Source organism: Pecten maximus, chromosome 2 (genome assembly GCF_902652985.1).
Source record: "Pecten maximus chromosome 2, xPecMax1.1, whole genome shotgun sequence".
Lineage (NCBI taxonomy): Eukaryota > Metazoa > Mollusca > Bivalvia > Pectinida > Pectinidae > Pecten > Pecten maximus.
Genome location: NC_047016.1, coordinates 21360625 through 21378102, shown reverse-complemented (window position 1 = coordinate 21378102; position 17478 = coordinate 21360625). Strand labels below are relative to the sequence as shown.

Below are 17478 nucleotides of genomic sequence, written 5' to 3'. Positions count from 1 at the left end.
GTAGATGTTTGTGTTACTTGACTATGAGGACCTGGTGTGTGGATGTTTGTGTAACTTGATTGTGAGGACCTTGTGTGTGGATGTTTGTGTTACTTGATTGTGAGGACCTGGTGTGTGGATGTTTGTGTTACTTGACTATGAGGACCTGGTGTGTGGATGTTTGTGTAACTTGATTGTGAGGACCTTGTGTGTAGATGTTTGTGTTACTTGGTTGTGAGGACCTGGTGTGTGGATGATTGTGTTACTTGGTTGTGAGGACCTTGTGTGTAGATGTTTGTGTTACTTGATTGTGAGGACCTGGTGTGTAGATGTTTGTGTTACTTGACTGTGGTGACCTGGTGTGTGGATGTTTGTGTAACTTGATTGTGGGGACCTGGTGTGTAGATGTTTGTGTTACTTGGTTGTGAGGACCTGGTGTGTGGATGTTTGTGTTACTTGGTTGTGGGGACCTGGTGTTTGAATGTTTGTGTAACTTGATTTTGAGGACCTGGTGTGTAGATGTTTGTGTTACTTGACTGTGATGACCTGGTGTGTGGATGTTTGTGTTACTTGGTTGTGAGGACCTGGTGTGTGGATGTTTGTGTTACTTGGTTGTGGGGACCTGGTGTTTGAATGTTTGTGTAACTTGATTTTGAGGACCTGGTGTGTAGATGTTTGTGTTACTTGACTGTGATGACCTGGTGTGTGGATGTTTGTGTTACTTGGTTGTGGGGACCTGGTGTTTGAATGTTTGTGTAACTTGATTTTGAGGACCTGGTGTGTAGATGTTTGTGTTACTTGACTGTGATGACCTGGTGTGTGGATGTTTGTGTTACTTGGTTGTGAGGACCTTGTGTGTAGATGTTTGTGTTACTTGGTTGTGAGAACCTGGTGTGTGGATGTTTGTGTTACTTGGTTGTGATGACCTGGTGTGTGGATGTTTGTGTTACTTGGTTGTGAGGACCTGGTGTGTGGATGTTTGTGTAACTTGATTGTGGGGACCTGGTGTGTGGATGTTTGTGTTACTTGGTTGTGATGACCTGGTGTGTGGATGTTTGTGTTACTTGGTTGTGAGGACCTTGTGTGTAGATGTTTGTGTTACTTGGTTGTGAGGACCTGGTGTGTAGATGTGTGTGTTACTTGATTGTGAGGACCTGGTGTGTGGATGTTTGTGTTACTTGATTGTGAGGACCTGGTATGTAGATGTTTGTGTTACTTGATTGTGGGGACCTGGTGTGTGGATGTTTGTGTTACTTGGTTGTGAGGACCTTGTGTGTGGATGTTTGTGTTACTTGATTGTGAGGACCTGGTATGTAGATGTTTGTGTTACTTGATTGTGAGGACCTGGTGTGTAGATGTTTGTGTTACTTGATTGTGGGGACCTGGTGTGTGGATGATTGTGTTACTTGATTGTGAGAACCTGGTGTGTGGATGATTGTGTTACTTGATTGTGAGGACGTGGTGTGTGGATGTTTGTGTTACTTGGTTGTGAGGACCTGGTGTGTGGATGTTTGTGTTACTTGATTGTGAGGACCTGGTGTGTGGATGTTTGTGTTACTTGACTATGAGGACCTGGTGTGTGGATGTTTGTGTAACTTGATTGTGGGGACCTGGTGTGTGGATGTTTGTGTTACTTGGTTGTGAGGACCTGGTGTGTGGATGTTTGTGTTACTTGGTTGTGAGGACCTGGTGTGTGGATGTTTGTGTTACTTGATTGTGAGGACCTGGTATGTAGATGTTTGTGTTACTTGACTGTGATGACCTGTTGTGTGGATGTTTGTGTTACTTGGTTGTGAGGACCTGGTGTGTGGATGTTTGTGTTACTTGACTGTGAGGACCTGGTGTGTTGATGTTTGTGTAACTTGATTGTGGGGACCTGGTGTGTGGATGTTTGTGTAACTTGATTGTGGGGACCTGGTGTTTGGATGTTTGTGTTACTTGGTTGTGAGGACCTGGTGTGTGGATGTTTGTGTTACTTGATTGTGAGGACCTGGTGTGTGGATGTTTGTGTTACTTGACTAAGAGGACCTGGTGTGTGGATGTTTGTGTAACTTGATTGTGGGGACCTGGTGTGTGGATGTTTGTGTTACTTGATTGTGAGGACCTGGTGTGTGGATGTTTGTGTTATGTTATGTTTTGACTTCAGGTTTTGTTATATTATTTGTATGCCTTTTTAGTTTCCTGTTTAAAAGTTAGATATTTTGTAAATATATTTCTGTGCAGTGAAGAAATAACTTTATATTGACTTGAGAATTTCTGACATTTCAGTAGTAAACATATAATAAAAACGAGTATAATGAGTGTCACTGCTCGTTTAGCTCGAGTGAGAAATGCTGCATAAGCCCCTTTTTATCTTGATTTGATGGCTGCCACATTATTGATTTTACTGTGTAACCAGTTGTGTTTTTTAATGAATATAATACTTGTGATTGAAAGACTCGCAACAGTTATTATTAATTAAACTCTATACAAACTTTGATTGATCAGATATTGTAGCTGCCTTATACAGACAAAACAGCTGTCATTATCCTAAATAGCAAGATGTGTATCTATTTAGGGCAGTAACAGCTTGTATTGATTTAGATGCTGCAATAAGGAAAAATCATTAATTTTGTTTATAAAGATGTGTTATTTAGTCAGACATTGTAAAAAAGTTTTATTTCAGCCTTGAATTTGATTTGAAAGGTGGTTTGCTAAATTAATGTTGGTTGTCAGATTTGAAGCAGTAAATTAATGAAATGTGAAAAAAAAGGTTTGAAAGGTATGAAATCATGTCTTCAGATTAAGTAACTTTTTTTCCAGGTTGAACCTCATGAATATCCAAGCTAATAAAATAGGAAAAGTACAGTTTACAGCCCCATCGGCCCCAGTTAAAGTTATTGCTGCCCCATCAGCCCCTCTCAAGGTTGTCTCTGCTCCTTCTAAGGTGATTGGCACGACATCAGTACCAGTCAAGGTCATGTCCCCCTCAGTGTTGGTCAAGACTGGAACAACAGGTGAGAATGATACCTTAATTTCTGTTCCTTATCCTCAGGTAGTCTTTCCACCTGATTTGCTGTTGTAATAACTATGTTTTTAACTATCCTGATCTGAAGGTTAGGATTGGGTTATCTTGTGCCATGCATGGGGCTGAATCCATTTTCAAGAACGCCTTCTTTTCCTGAAATCTCATATGGTGATACACTGTGATGTGCATTATGGGATTAAAAAGTTCTTAAAGTCAAGGTCACTGTTACTAAAATAGAACCAGAAATATGCAATCAAAGATACATCATATAAGGCCAATACAGAATGCCAAACTCTCTGAAATTTCTCATGAAAATGCATTGTGATAAGCAGATGTAAGATTCATTAGGTTTGGGTGGTTATTGTTAAAGGTTAAAGGGTCAAAAGTCATTCTGCTTTTGAAATATCAATTTTTTTTGTAAAGGTTATCTCATGAGCTCCTCAACATCATGATTATGCTTACACAATTATCATGTTGATGAATTTAATTATGATTTGGCAAATACAATTATCTACAGGATTTTGTAATAAATTTTAACTTAATGCTAATTCTTGTTTTTAGCCCACCATCATCAGATGGTGGGCTGTTCAAATCGCCCTGCGTCCGTGGTCCGTGGTCCGTCCGTCCCTCCGTCCGTAAACAATTCTTGTTATCGCTATTTCTCAGAAAGTACTGAAGGGATCTTTCTCAAATTTCATATGTAGGTTCCCCTTGGTGCTTAGTTATGCATATTGCGTTTTGAGACCAATCTGAAAACAACATGGCCGACAGGCAGCCATCTTGGATTTTGACAATTGAAGTTTATCGCTATTTTTGAGAAAGTACTGAAGGGATCTTTCTCAAATTTCATATGCAGGTTCCCCTTGGTGCCTAGTTATGCATATTGCGATTTGAGACCAATTGGAAAACAACATGGCCGACAGGCAGCCATCTTGGATTTTGACAATTGAAGTTTGTTATCGCTATTTCTGAGAAAGCACTGAATGGATCTTTCTTAAATTTCATATGTAGGTTTCCCTTGGTGCCTAGTTATGCATATTGCGTTTTGAGACCAATCTGAAAACAACATGGCCGACAGGCAGCCATCTTGGATTTTGACAATTGAAGTTTGTTATCGCTATTTCTGAGAAAGTACTGAAGGGATCTTTCTCAAATTTCATATGCAGGTTCCCCTTGGTGCCTAGTTATGCATATTGCGATTTGAGACCAATTGGAAAACAACATGGCCGACAGGCAGCCATCTTGGATTTTGACAATTGAAGTTTGTTATCGCTATTTCTGAGAAAGCACTGAATGGATCTTTCTTAAATTTCATATGTAGGTTTCCCTTGGTGCCTAGTTATGCATATTGCGTTTTGAGACCAATCTGAAAACAACATGGCCGACAGGCAGCCATCTTGGATTTTGACAATTGAAATTTGTTATCGCTATTTCTGAGAAAGTACTGAAGGGATCTTTATCAAATTTCATATGCAGGTTCCCCTTGGTGCCTAGTTATGCATATTGCGTTTTGAGACGAATCTGAAAACAACATGGCCGACAGGCAGCCATCTTGGATTTTGACAATTGAAGTTTGTTATCGCTATTTCTGAGAAAGTACTGAATGGATCTTTCTGAAATTTCATATGTAGGTTTCCCTTGGTGCCTAGTTATGCATATTGCGTTTTGAGACCAATCTGAAAACAACATGGCTGACAGGCAGCCATCTTGGATTTTGACAATTGAAGTTTGTTATCACTATTTCTGAGAAAGTACTGAATGGATCTTTCTGAAATTTCATATGTAGGTTTCCCTTGGTGCCTAGTTATGCATATTGCATTTTGAGACCAATCTGAAAATAACATGGCCGACAGGCAGCCATCTTGGATTTTGACAATTGAAGTTTGTTATCGCTATTTCTGAGAAAGTACTGAATGGATCTTTCTGAAATTTCATATGTAGGTTTCCCTTGGTGCCTTGTTATGCATATTGTGTTTTGAGACCAATCTGAAAACAACATGGCCGACAGGCAGCCATCTTGGATTTTGATAATTGAAGTTTGTTATCACTATTTCTGAGAAAGTACTTAATGGATCTTTCTGAAACTTCATATGTAAGTTTCCCTTGGTGCCTAGTTATGCATATTGCATTTTGAGACCAATCTGAAAATAACATGACCGACAGGCAGCCATCTTGGATTTTGACAATTGAAGTTTGTTATCGCTATTTCTGAGAAAATACTGAAGGGATCTTTCTCAAATTTCATTTTGAGGTTCCCCTTGGTGCCTCATTATGCTTATTGTATTTTGAGATCAATTGGAAAACAATATGGCCGACAGACCGCCATCTTGAATTTTGACAATTGAAGTTTGTTATCTCTATTTCTCAAAGTACTGAATGGATCTTTCTCAAATTTCATAAGTAGGTTCCCCTTGGTCCCTTGTATTGCATTTTTGGACCAGTCTGTCCTGAAAACAACCTGGCAAACAAACAGCCATCGTTAAATCTCAAATTTCTTATATAGCTAGGATTCCCTTGTTTGAAAAGTACTGGAGGGATGTCTCAATTTGCACAGATTAGTAAAATGAAGGGAAAAGTAGAGAAAAGATCAATCTGACATGGAACCTATGAAGATCATTCAATGGTGGGCGCCAAGATCCCTCTGGGATCTCTTGTTAAGTTTACTGCTAATTATGTATTTAAGTTCACTGCTAATTCATACTTAAATTTTGATAACTTATTTAACAGTTGTACTTAATGTAACAGCTTTATCATTCATATCTACAGAATCACAACCATTTCAATCTAGTCCAGAGAGAAAGCCAGTGCGACAAAATGTGGCTATACAGGTAAGTCTTCATTGGTCAAGTTCAAGGTTGTCAGCTATGCAGGTAAGTATCTATTAATGATAGGTCAAATTCATGGTCACTAGCAATACAGGTAAGTATTTATAGACCAGGTTCAAAATCTCCAGCAAAACCAGTATTTATGCACTTAAAAAACCTATTTGATATAGTAATTTAGTAACATTAGAAAATAAGAGCATTTTTTATAAGGACTGGTATAGGAAGCAATGGTAGATTTTTCAGCTATACAGAATTTATGGAGAAATTCAATATCCGTACTAACTTTCTCACTTATCAAGGTGTCATAAGTGCTATAAAAAAGATGTTTTCCAATTGAAAGAAGATATCTCTACTGAATTCATGAAACGACCTTACATACCTGCCAACTTAGAATTTTTTTCAAACGGAAAAGGGGAGCAAGAGAATTTTATAACTGTCTGTGTAAAAATAATATAACATCTACTGGGAAAAGGAAATGGGACGCATTGTTTGATTTTGATGCAAATATATGGAGAAAGATATATTCAACACCTTTCAAAATTTGTAAAAATAAAAAATTACAGTGGCTCCAGTTTAGAATAAATCAATATATTTTAACTACAAACTCATATCTCTATAAAATAGGCCCAGTTGATAGTCCATTCTGTTACCATTGTAATACTGAGAATGAAACAATAGCTATTTTATCAACAAATTTTGAATTTTTGTAAGATTTATTATTCATTCCCTTTACTTTTAATAAAGAGTCTATTGTCTTTGGATTTTATGAAGGAAAAAACAATGTTGATAATTTAATCATTTTAATAATCAAGCAATATTTATATAGCACAAGATGCCAGGAAAAGAGTCTGTCTTTATCAGCTTTTGAAAAGTTACATTAAAGAAACACACCACACTCTTAGATATATTGCAACCAGTAAAGGGCAAACTCGTCTTAACATCTTTGATAAGGACTTGAAAAAATCAGAAAGAATACTGGTCTCTACATAAATTATAAAGTTTCATTCTATTTTCGGACTTTTATGAGATACTAGTGTAACTGACTGGTTCCTCCACATAGCATGGTATCTTATCATAGTAAAGGTTTAGATTATTTTTCACAAGTGAAAAGTATTATAAAAAACTTTCATAGAATGAATAATTTTCGATATTTCACTGGTAAAAATTAATAAAATTATTTTGACTTAAATGTAGTATTGCTTTTCAGTAAGAGTTATTGCCCTTTGTTATTGCTATAGTTGACATATCTTATCAAAGTCCCTGGCAATATCAGTATTAAACCAACAATAAGAATTAATGATATTACCCATGAACGCAGTTACAGATTTGCTTTTTTCTTATTTAATACATCAAGTCCAATGTCATATCCTCATGTACCCTTCTCCCTCTTATTCAACAATTCTTTCTCCACACTGTAAATGTATTATGTACTGTTAAAAAATGTACAAAAATTAAAAAAATAAAATAAAAAAAAATATCAATTTCAAGACCAACACTTGTCTGTAGGAGATATGATACAGGCAGTATTATTTCAGTTTGTGTCGATATAAGGAAATTACCACAAATAATAGAGCTGTTTGTAAAATTCCAGGGCTTACATACTATCTGGATTTTACTATTTTTAAGAATATGCCTGATTGATTTTGTATCTCATTGTAATAAAACTGTGTCTTACATTGTTTTAAGTTATGACAACTATTGAGGTGAAGGATGATGTAACATGACCTTTAATATCATGTTACTTTACAACTCTTATGTTTAAACAATATTAGTCATACAGAACTACGGGCACATCTAACTGAAATAAAAACCTGAAATAACAACCAGAGATAAAATTTGCTTTTTATCCACAGGCCATTATCCAAAAACAAAGTCAGACCAATAAAGACCAGGGGGGATGGGGGGGGGAAGGGTGGAAATAAAGGGGGAAGGAAAGGGATAAAGGGGGGGAAGGTTTTTAAGGGGAAAAACAGGGTAAAAAAAAAGGGAAGGGGGGGGGAAGGGGAAAAAGGGGGAAAAAAGAAAAAGGAAAAAAGGACAACCAGAAAAATTAGAAAAAGGGTAAGTTTTCTTAAGGGGTTTTTTAATTAAGGTTAAAAATTTAAGGGAAAGGGGAGTTTTTTTTAAATTAAAATTTTTTTTAAAATAAAAAATTGGAAAAGGGAGAAGGTTTTTATTAAAAAAATTTATTAAAGGGAATACAGGGGGGGAAAAAAGAAAGGGGGTTAAGGGGGGTTTAAAAAGTTATTACTTTTTTGATAAAAAGTTAGGGAAAGGGGGGAATTTTTTTTAAAGGGGGGAATAAGGGAATTTTTTTAAACAAAAAAGGGGGAAAGGGTTTTGATTTTTTAAAAAAGGGGGTTTTAAAAAAAAAAGGAATTAAAAAAAACCCCCCCCCTTTTGACCCGGTAGAAGGGGGGTTAATTGGTTTAAAAAAAAGGGGGAAAAAACAATTAAACAAAGGGGGGGGAAAAAGGAAGGAAATTTTTAAGGTTAAAAAAGGGGGGAACAAAAAACCTTAAAAAAAGGGTTTAAAAGTTTTTAGTTTTTAAACCAAAATAAAGGAAAAAATTTTTGAAAGGGTTTTAATTTTTATTTTGTTATTTTAAAAAAGGGGGGAAAGGAATTAGAAAGGAGGGGGTTTAATAGGTTATAACGATCAACCCTCAGACAGGTGGGGTTTTTTTTAAAGGGGGGGTTTTCACAAAGATACAACAAAACCCCGGGAAAAAGGGAGAATTTAAAATTATAACCCCCAGATTTCAAAAACCTTCAGACAAGTAGAGTTTATGTTATACTCACAAAACAAAACCTTCAGACCCAAAGGGAATTTTTAAAAATTTTCCCCAGATACAAAAAAACCTTTAGACAAGGTAAAAGTTTTTAGTTTATCCCCAGATACAACAAACCCCAAAAAAGGGAGAGTTTATAGTTATCCACAAAATACAACAACCTTTAGCCAAAGGGAGAGTTTTTTGTTATCACACAGATAACCAACCTTCAGAAAAAAGGTAAGTTTATAGTTTAATCACAGATACAACAAACCTTAGACAAGGTAGGTTTATTTTTTTCTCACAATAAAAACCAAACCCCAGACAAGGTAGGTTTTAGTTTTTACTCACAGATACAACAACCTTCAGACAAGGTAGAGTTTATAGTTATACACACAGATACAACAACCTTACAGACAAGGTAGAGTTTATAGTTGACTCACAGATACAACAACCTTCAGACAAGGTAGAGTTTATAGTTATACTCACAGATACAACAACCTTCAGACAAGGTAGAGTTTATAGTTATACTCACAGATACAACAACCTTCAGACAAGGTAGAGTTTATAGTTATACTCACAGATACAACAACCTACAGACAAGGTAGAGTTTATAGTTATACTCACAGATATAACAACCTACAGACAAGGTAGAGTTTATAGTTATACTCACAGATACAACAACCTTCAGACAAGGTAGAGTTTATAGTTATACTCACAGATACAACAACCTTCAGACAAGGTAGAGTTTATAGTTATACTCACAGATACAACAACCTTCAGACAAGGTAGAGTTTATAGTTATACTCACAGATACAACAACCTACAGACAAGGTAGAGTTTTTAGTTATCACACAGATACAACAACCTTCAGACAAGGTAGAATTTATAGTTATACTCACAGATACAACAACCTTCAGACAAGGTAGAGTTTATAGTTATACACACAGATACAACAACCTTCAGACAAGGTAGAGTTTATAGTTATCACAAAGATACAACAACCTTCAGACAAGGTAGAGTTTATAGTTATACACACAGATACAACAACCTTCAGACAAGGTAGAGTTTATAGTTATACACACAGATACAACAACCTACAGACAAGGTAGATTTTATAGTTATACACACAGATACAGCAACCTTCAGACAAGGTAGAGTTTATAGTTATACTCACAGATACAACAACCTTCAGACAAGGTATAGTTTATAGTTATACTCACAGATACAACAACCTTCAGACAAGGTAGAGTTTATAGTTATACTCACAGATACAGCAACCTTCAGACAAGGTAGCGTTTATAGTTATACTCACAGATACAACAACCTTCAGACAAGGTAGAGTTTATAGTTATACACACAGATACAGCAACCTTCAGACAAGGTAGAGTTTATAGTTATCACACAGATACAACAACCTACAGACAAGGTAGAGTTTATAGTTATACTCACAGATACAACAACCGTCAGACAAGGTAGAGTTTATAGTTATACTCACAGATACAACAACCTTCAGACAAGGTAGATTTTATAGTTATACACACAGATACAACAACCTACAGACAAGGTAGAGTTTATAGTTATCACACAGATACAACAACCTTCAGACAAGGTAGAGTTTATAGTTATCACACAGATACAACAACCTTCAGACAAGGTAGAGTTTATAGTTATCACACAGATACAACAACCTTCAGACAAGGTAGAGTTTATAGTTATACACACAGATACAACAACCTTCAGACAAGGTAGAGTTTATAGTTATCACACAGATACAACAACCTTCAGACAAGGTAGAGTTTATAGTTATACACACAGATACAACAACCTTCAGACAAGGTAGAGTTTATAGTTATACTCACAGATACAACAACCGTCAGACAAGGTAGAGTTTATAGTTATACACACAGATACAACAACCTTCAGACAAGGTAGAGTTTATAGTTATACACACAGATACAGCAACCTTCAGACAAGGTAGAGTTTATAGTTATACTCACAGATACAACAACCTTCAGACAAGGTAGAGTTTATAGTTATACACACAGATACAACAACCTTCAGACAAGGTAGAGTTTATAGTTATACTCACAGATACAGCAACCGTCAGACAAGGTAGAGTTTATAGTTATACTCACAGATACAACAACCTACAGACAAGGTAGAGTTTATAGTTATACTCACAGATACAACAACCTTCAGACAAGGTAGAGTTTATAGTTATACTCACAGATACAACAACCTACAGACAAGGTAGAGTTTATAGTTATACTCACAGATACAACAACCTTCAGACAAGGTATAGTTTATAGTTATACACAGATACAACAACCTTCAGACAAGGTAGAGTTTATAGTTATCACACAGATACAACAACCTTCAGACAAGGTAGAGTTTATAGTTATACTCACAGATACAACAACCTTCAGACAAGGTAGAGTTTATAGTTATACACACAGATACAACAACCTTCAGACAAGGTAGAGTTTATAGTTATACTCACAGATACAACAACCTACATACAGGCAAAGTAGAGTTTATAGTTATACTCGCAGATACAACAACCTACAGACAAGGTAGAGTTTATAGTTATACTCACAGATACAACAACCTTCAGACAAGGTAGAGTTTATAGTTATACTCACAGATACAACAACCTTCAGACAAGGTAGAGTTTATAGTTATACACACAGATACAACAACCTTCAGACAAGGTAGAGTTTATAGTTATACTCACAGATACAGCAACCTTCAGACAAGGTAAGAGTTTATAGTTATCACACAGATACAACAACCTTCAGACAAGGTAGAGTTTATAGTTATACTCACAGATACAGCAACCTTCAGACAAGGTAGAGTTTATAGTTATCACACAGATACAACAACCTTCAGACAAGGTAGAGTTTATAGTTATACTCAAGATACAACAACCTTCAGACAAGGTAGAGTTTATAGTTATACTCACAGATACAACAACCTTCAGATAAGGTAGAGTTTATAGTTATCACACAGATACAACAACCTTCAGACAAGGTAGAGTTTATAGTTATACACACAGATACAACAACCTTCAGACAAGGTAGAGTTTATAGTTATACTCACAGATACAACAACCTTCAGACAAGGTAGAGTTTATAGTTATACACACAGATACAACAACCTTCAGACAAGGTAGAGTTTATAGTTATACTCACAGATACAACAACCTTCAGATAAGGTAGAGTTTATAGTTATCACACAGATACAACAACCTTCAGACAAGGTAGAGTTTATAGTTATACACACAGATACAACAACCTTCAGACAAGGTAGAGTTTATAGTTATACACACAGATACAGCAACCTTCAGACAAGGTAGAGTTTATAGTTATCACACAGATACAGCAACCTTCAGACAAGGTAGAGTTTATAGCGGTATACACAAGATACAGCAACCGTCAGACAAGGTAGATTTTACAGCGGTACACACAAATACAGCAACTCCTCAGACAAGGTAGTTTGCTAATATTTTCTAAAGCAAAACTGAAGTCATCTATGAAATGCAAGAGCAAAAATGGAATCAGCTTCGAGAAGAAATACAATTCACAAGAAAGACTTCTTAGTAGGTATGACAGTTGCAGGCTCCTGTTAATATATTATTGGGTCATGGAGGGAGAAAAGGTACACATTCCATTGACGATTCTGCTGTACAATACACTCACATCCTTACCTCTGTATAATATCCACTGGTATGTACAGTAATATCTTGTAACTACACTCTCAGATATAATACTCACAAATTAATACTTTACTCATTTTAAGATGTGTGCAAACCACTGAATATATTAGAATGAAATAATGTATATTCAAGTTTAGTTTTACTAGCTAGATATCTTTGTTTATTTTAAGGTGAAGGCTGTAGAGAGTGTTGAGAGAGGTGGTAAGCTGTGCTCCCCTAAATACATACTTGGTGTTCCTACGAGTGAACCTCTATTTATGAAACCAAGTGGAGGCCGGCCGACATCTGGGGGTTCAGCAGGGACTGGAAGGCCTCCAACACAGACTCCTCCACGCCTACAGAAACAACATCAGCTACAACTTGCCCAGCAACAGATGCAGACTCATTTAGAGGAGGAAGAGGATGTAAATGAGGAGGAACAATTGTCATGGCAACCCCTGCTGGAACATCAAAAGACTTCCCAGGAACAAATCGGAAAGCAGACAAAGATAGGTTGGCAGCTGACATCACAACAGTCTGCAAAGGAAGCCTCACCTCAACAGACAGCTGGGTATCCGCAGACAGAATCACAGTTTACTCCTCAGCCAAACAATTCCTCGTTATCACCAGGACAACAGGTGGCGTCACCTCACCAGCATCCAAGGACCTCGCCTCACCCAGCCCAGTCTCCCAAACCTGTCATGATTCTTCAGTCAGACTTCAGGTCAGTAATTGTCAAATAATTCATCAGACATCAATGATGTGCAGTCAAATTATTTTTCAAATTTTGACATTTTTTTGACAAGTTTGAACATATTTCATAAACATTCTCTATTTTGTTAATTGTTTTCAGGTCACCCCCTAGGAAGCCTGTCATTCAGCAACAAAATCAACAAGAACACCATCATCAACAGCTGCAGCAACCACAACAGGATAATTCTGCATCCTCCCCATCCAGTGAATTTGACATGATGGGTTACCCCCGAAACATGACCAATCACGATGGAGGTCCAATTAGAGGCGGGAACTTTGACCCCAGCATAGCCTTTAGAACCTCAGGACCAGGCCAGCATAATAATTTACCAGGTTTTCAGCAAGAGCGCTCTCCACTTCAGGGACAACTCCAAAGTCAAAGTCATGAAGTGTTAAGTGATAATGTAGACATGAGAACCTCACAACACCAGAGACATGGGAGGTCACATCCTGCTGGAGTTAATGACCCAAATATGCCCTATATAAATGCTGCTTCAGGAGCATCTATAGCAGGTGAACAAGGAAACAACATGAGGTCACCCTCTCAGCAGGGGAGTCAACTGGGCAACCAATTTTCTCGAAATCAACCTCCACCAAATATGAACATGTACTATGGACAGCAGGGCAACATGTCAAGGTCTGCCCAGGGTAGCCATATGAACCACATTTCTGGGTCTAGCACTGATAATATTCCTGGAGTAGGTGGGCCTCCCAAAATTAACCACATCAACTACTCTTCTGGTTCTGGTGCGGACAATATTCCTGGGGCAGGGGGTCCAGATATGGGAGCAGGAGTTGGTGGGATGGAAAATATGACTGGGGGCCAATCATTCAAGGGACAATCAAGCAGATCATTAATCCCAGGTCCAATAGCCACGCATCTACAACAGCATGGGCCCCCACCCCAGCAAAGTCAGCTCCAGTGTGGTCCACCATCTCCGCAAAATCAGCCACTCAGAGGACCACCTTTGCAACAAGCTCAGCTGAGAGGACAGCTTGCACAACACAATCAGCAACAAAGAGGGCCACATTCACATCAGAGAGGTCCACCTCCACATCAGAGTCAGCAAGTTAGGGTGCCACCTCCACAACAGAATCAGCAACTAAGGGGGCCACCACCACAACCGAATCAGCAACTCAGGGGGCCATCCCCACAGCAGAATCAGCAACTCAGGGGGCCGTCTCCACAACAGAATCAGCAACTCAGGGGGCCACCACCACAACAGAATCAGCAACTCAGGGGACCACCCCCACAACAGAATCAGCAACTAAGGGGGCCATCCCCACAACAGAATCAGCAACTCAGGGGGCCGTCTCCACATCAGAATCAACAACTTAGGGGGCCACCCCCACAGCAGAATCAACAACAGAGAGGACAACATTTTCAGACACATCCATCTCACAGTCAAAGTTCTGTCCCAGGGCAACCTCCGCCATCTCACGCCCAGCAGCCTCACCCTCATCAGCAGCCCCAGCAAGGTGTCAACCCTGCATACCAGGGGCCCATGTTTAATCCCATTAACTTCTTGGCAGGCATTAGTCGCTTTAACCTTGGGAACCAGAACTTTAGCAACATGGAAGGACTGGACCTAATGAGACAAAATCTAAAAAAAGAGGATCTCTCTCCCAATGCTGCTGACATTCTTGGGGCACTCTCACTGCTTGCAGTACAGGTAAGTGTTGTAAAATCATATCGTTTGGACAAACAGGAGAAAAAAGCTGAGTAAATTTCATATGGTCTGCTTGATTTTTGTGACAAATAGTGATGGTAATGCCATGAGGTTTGGGCACACATGTATTTGTCTTTCCTTTGTATTTTACATAATATTTGTAGTACATGTAATTTTAAATGTCTGAATACTAAAAGGTTTGTTTCAAAATTTCATGTCAACTATGGATATTATCATGTTAAGGCATTAAACTGTTTTGTATACAGTATATATATGTTTTTTTTATTTCTAGCCACCCCGAGGTATGCAGGACACCCTGATGGTACCAAATATACATTCTTCCTTCCAAGGTCATGCAGAGGTCAGTGAATTAAAGTTGATCAAATTAATGTTAACAATTTGATTGCCATTACAAGCCATACCCGAGACCTTTCCATGGTCAGCTGGTACTATCTTGGCTAGAAATCAATTCAGCATCAATCTGTGGGATTTGTTTGGGCCTTGGGGACGGAGTATATTATGTTAACCCTTGCTTCCTGTTGCATGTCAATATTATGTGGACATAGTTTAAAGGTCAAAGATCGGAAATGTAATTTACCCACCGTATTTAATTACCAAGAAGTGATACAAGCCCCATGGGCCTCTTGTTAGTATCAATAAATTTCAATATGATAAGATGGAGTTATTGGTTTGGAGGAACTATACTACTAGACAATTTACAGTATATTGGTCCAGAGGAGTGGAATTATGAGAGCAAAAACAGCATAGCTAACTGTTGCCTTTCTGCTTCAGGGAACACCAAAACCAGACTCCTCATCCCCGCCATGTAGAAGGTAAGTTATTTATACATAGTTCATTTCAGATAACCTTCTCTAAAGGAGTCGGTGAATCTATGCCATGGCATTCATTATCCATCTATTGTCAACTTATCCTTTTGGAATGGTACTAGGGACTAACTGCCAAAAGGATTCTAACAGTCTTTGTGGGCCAATGGAAATCGGTATAGTTTTGTTAGGTGAGGTATCAATGAAGGAGATATAGAGAAATCTTTACGATATTTTTTGTAGTAGTCAGCTATGTAATATTTTATGTTTTTAGGTCTTGTGATTATGTGTTAGGAAATTGTGTGTGTTTTGATTCCTGAAGATAAAACTAATATTCATAATTATGATGTCATATTTGCAAAAACCTATTTGTTTTCAAAATCATCAGCAGTATGTGACCGATACTGTACTTCAGTGTGTGAGCTTAAATAAATATCAAAGTGATTGTATATAATAAGATAGTTGAAGTTGTTTTTTTCACATGAATAGTCCCCTATTGACACCAGAGATGGAACCTCGGCCCCCCAGTCAGGTGACGATGTCAAATCCAGCCTCTCAGCAGCTGGGTACCTACACTCTGTTCAGCAACTCGCCCTGGTCTGTCCCGCTGTCCACGACTGACACCAAAAGTATGTCAAAGAAGTTATTATTACTATAGGGAAACATGATACACAAAAGTCATTCACTGTACACATGTAGTTTCATATGTGTGTAATATACCCACCAACACCATTGTTCCTTAACGTTTACATGATACATATACAGAACGTCTGTGACATGACCCTGTACTTTACCCTGACAACTGTATGTACTAGGTACTTTTACCTTGACAACTGTATGTACTAGGTACTTTTACCCTGACATCTGTATGTACTAGGTACTTTTAACCTGACAACTGTATGTACTAGGTACTTTTACCCTGACAACTGTATGTACTAGGTACTTTTACACTGACAACTGTATGTACTAGGTACTTTTACCCTGACAACTGTATGTACTAGGTGCTTTTAACCTGACAACTGTATGTACTAGGTACTTTTAACCTGACAACTGTATGTACTAGGTACTTTTAACCTGACAACTGTATGTACTAGGTACTTTTACCCTGACATCTGTATGTACTAGGTACTTTTAACCTGACAACTGTATGTACTAGGTACTTTTAACCTGACAACTGTATGTACTAGGTACTTTTACCCTGACATCTGTATGTACTAGGTACTTTTAACCTGACAACTGTATGTACTAGGTACTTTTACACTGACAACTGTATGTACTAGGTACTTTTAACCTGACAACTGTATGTACTAGGTACTTTACCCTGACAACTGTATGTACTAGGTACTTTTAACCTGACAACTGTATGTACTAGGTACTTTTACACTGACAACTGTATGTACTAGGTACTTTTACCCTGACAACTGTATGTACTAGGTACTTTACCCTGACAACTGTATGTACTAGGTACTTTTAACCTGACAACTGTATGTACTAGGTACTTTTACACTGACAACTGTATGTACTAGGTACTTTTACCCTGACAACTGTATGTACTAGGTACTTTTACCCTGACAACTGTATGTACTAGGTACTTTACCCTGACAACTGTATGTACTAGGTACTTTTAACCTGACAACTGTATGTACTAGGTACTTTTACCCTGACAACTGTATGTACTAGGTACTTTTACCCTGACAACTGTATGTACTAGGTACTTTTACCCTGACAACTGTATGTACTAGGTACTTTTACCCTGACAACTGTATGTACTAGGTACTTTTACCCTGACAACTGTATGTACTAGGTACTTTTAACCTGACAACTGTATGTACTAGGTACTTTTACACTGACAACTGTATGTACTAGGTACTTTTACCCTGACAACTGTATGTACTAGGTACTTTTACCCTGACAACTGTATGTACTAGGTACTTTTACCCTGACAACTGTAT

The 17478-nt window shown here is 37.8% G+C and overlaps 1 protein-coding gene across 1 annotated transcript in view; it reads left to right on the top strand.

Moving 5' to 3' along the window:
- Nucleotides 1–17478, top strand: part of LOC117341990 — a 48860-nt gene that overhangs the window by 22202 nt on the left and 9180 nt on the right. Inside the window, exons 16-24 of the mRNA XM_033903924.1 lie at nt 2782–2975; nt 5753–5814; nt 7665–7723; nt 8982–9048; nt 12471–13003; nt 13133–14705; nt 14995–15063; nt 15495–15535; nt 16016–16155. Coding sequence (XP_033759815.1) covers nt 2782–2975; nt 5753–5814; nt 7665–7723; nt 8982–9048; nt 12471–13003; nt 13133–14705; nt 14995–15063; nt 15495–15535; nt 16016–16155 — 2738 coding nt within the window. The remainder of the gene's footprint in view (nt 1–2781; nt 2976–5752; nt 5815–7664; nt 7724–8981; nt 9049–12470; nt 13004–13132; nt 14706–14994; nt 15064–15494; nt 15536–16015; nt 16156–17478) is intronic.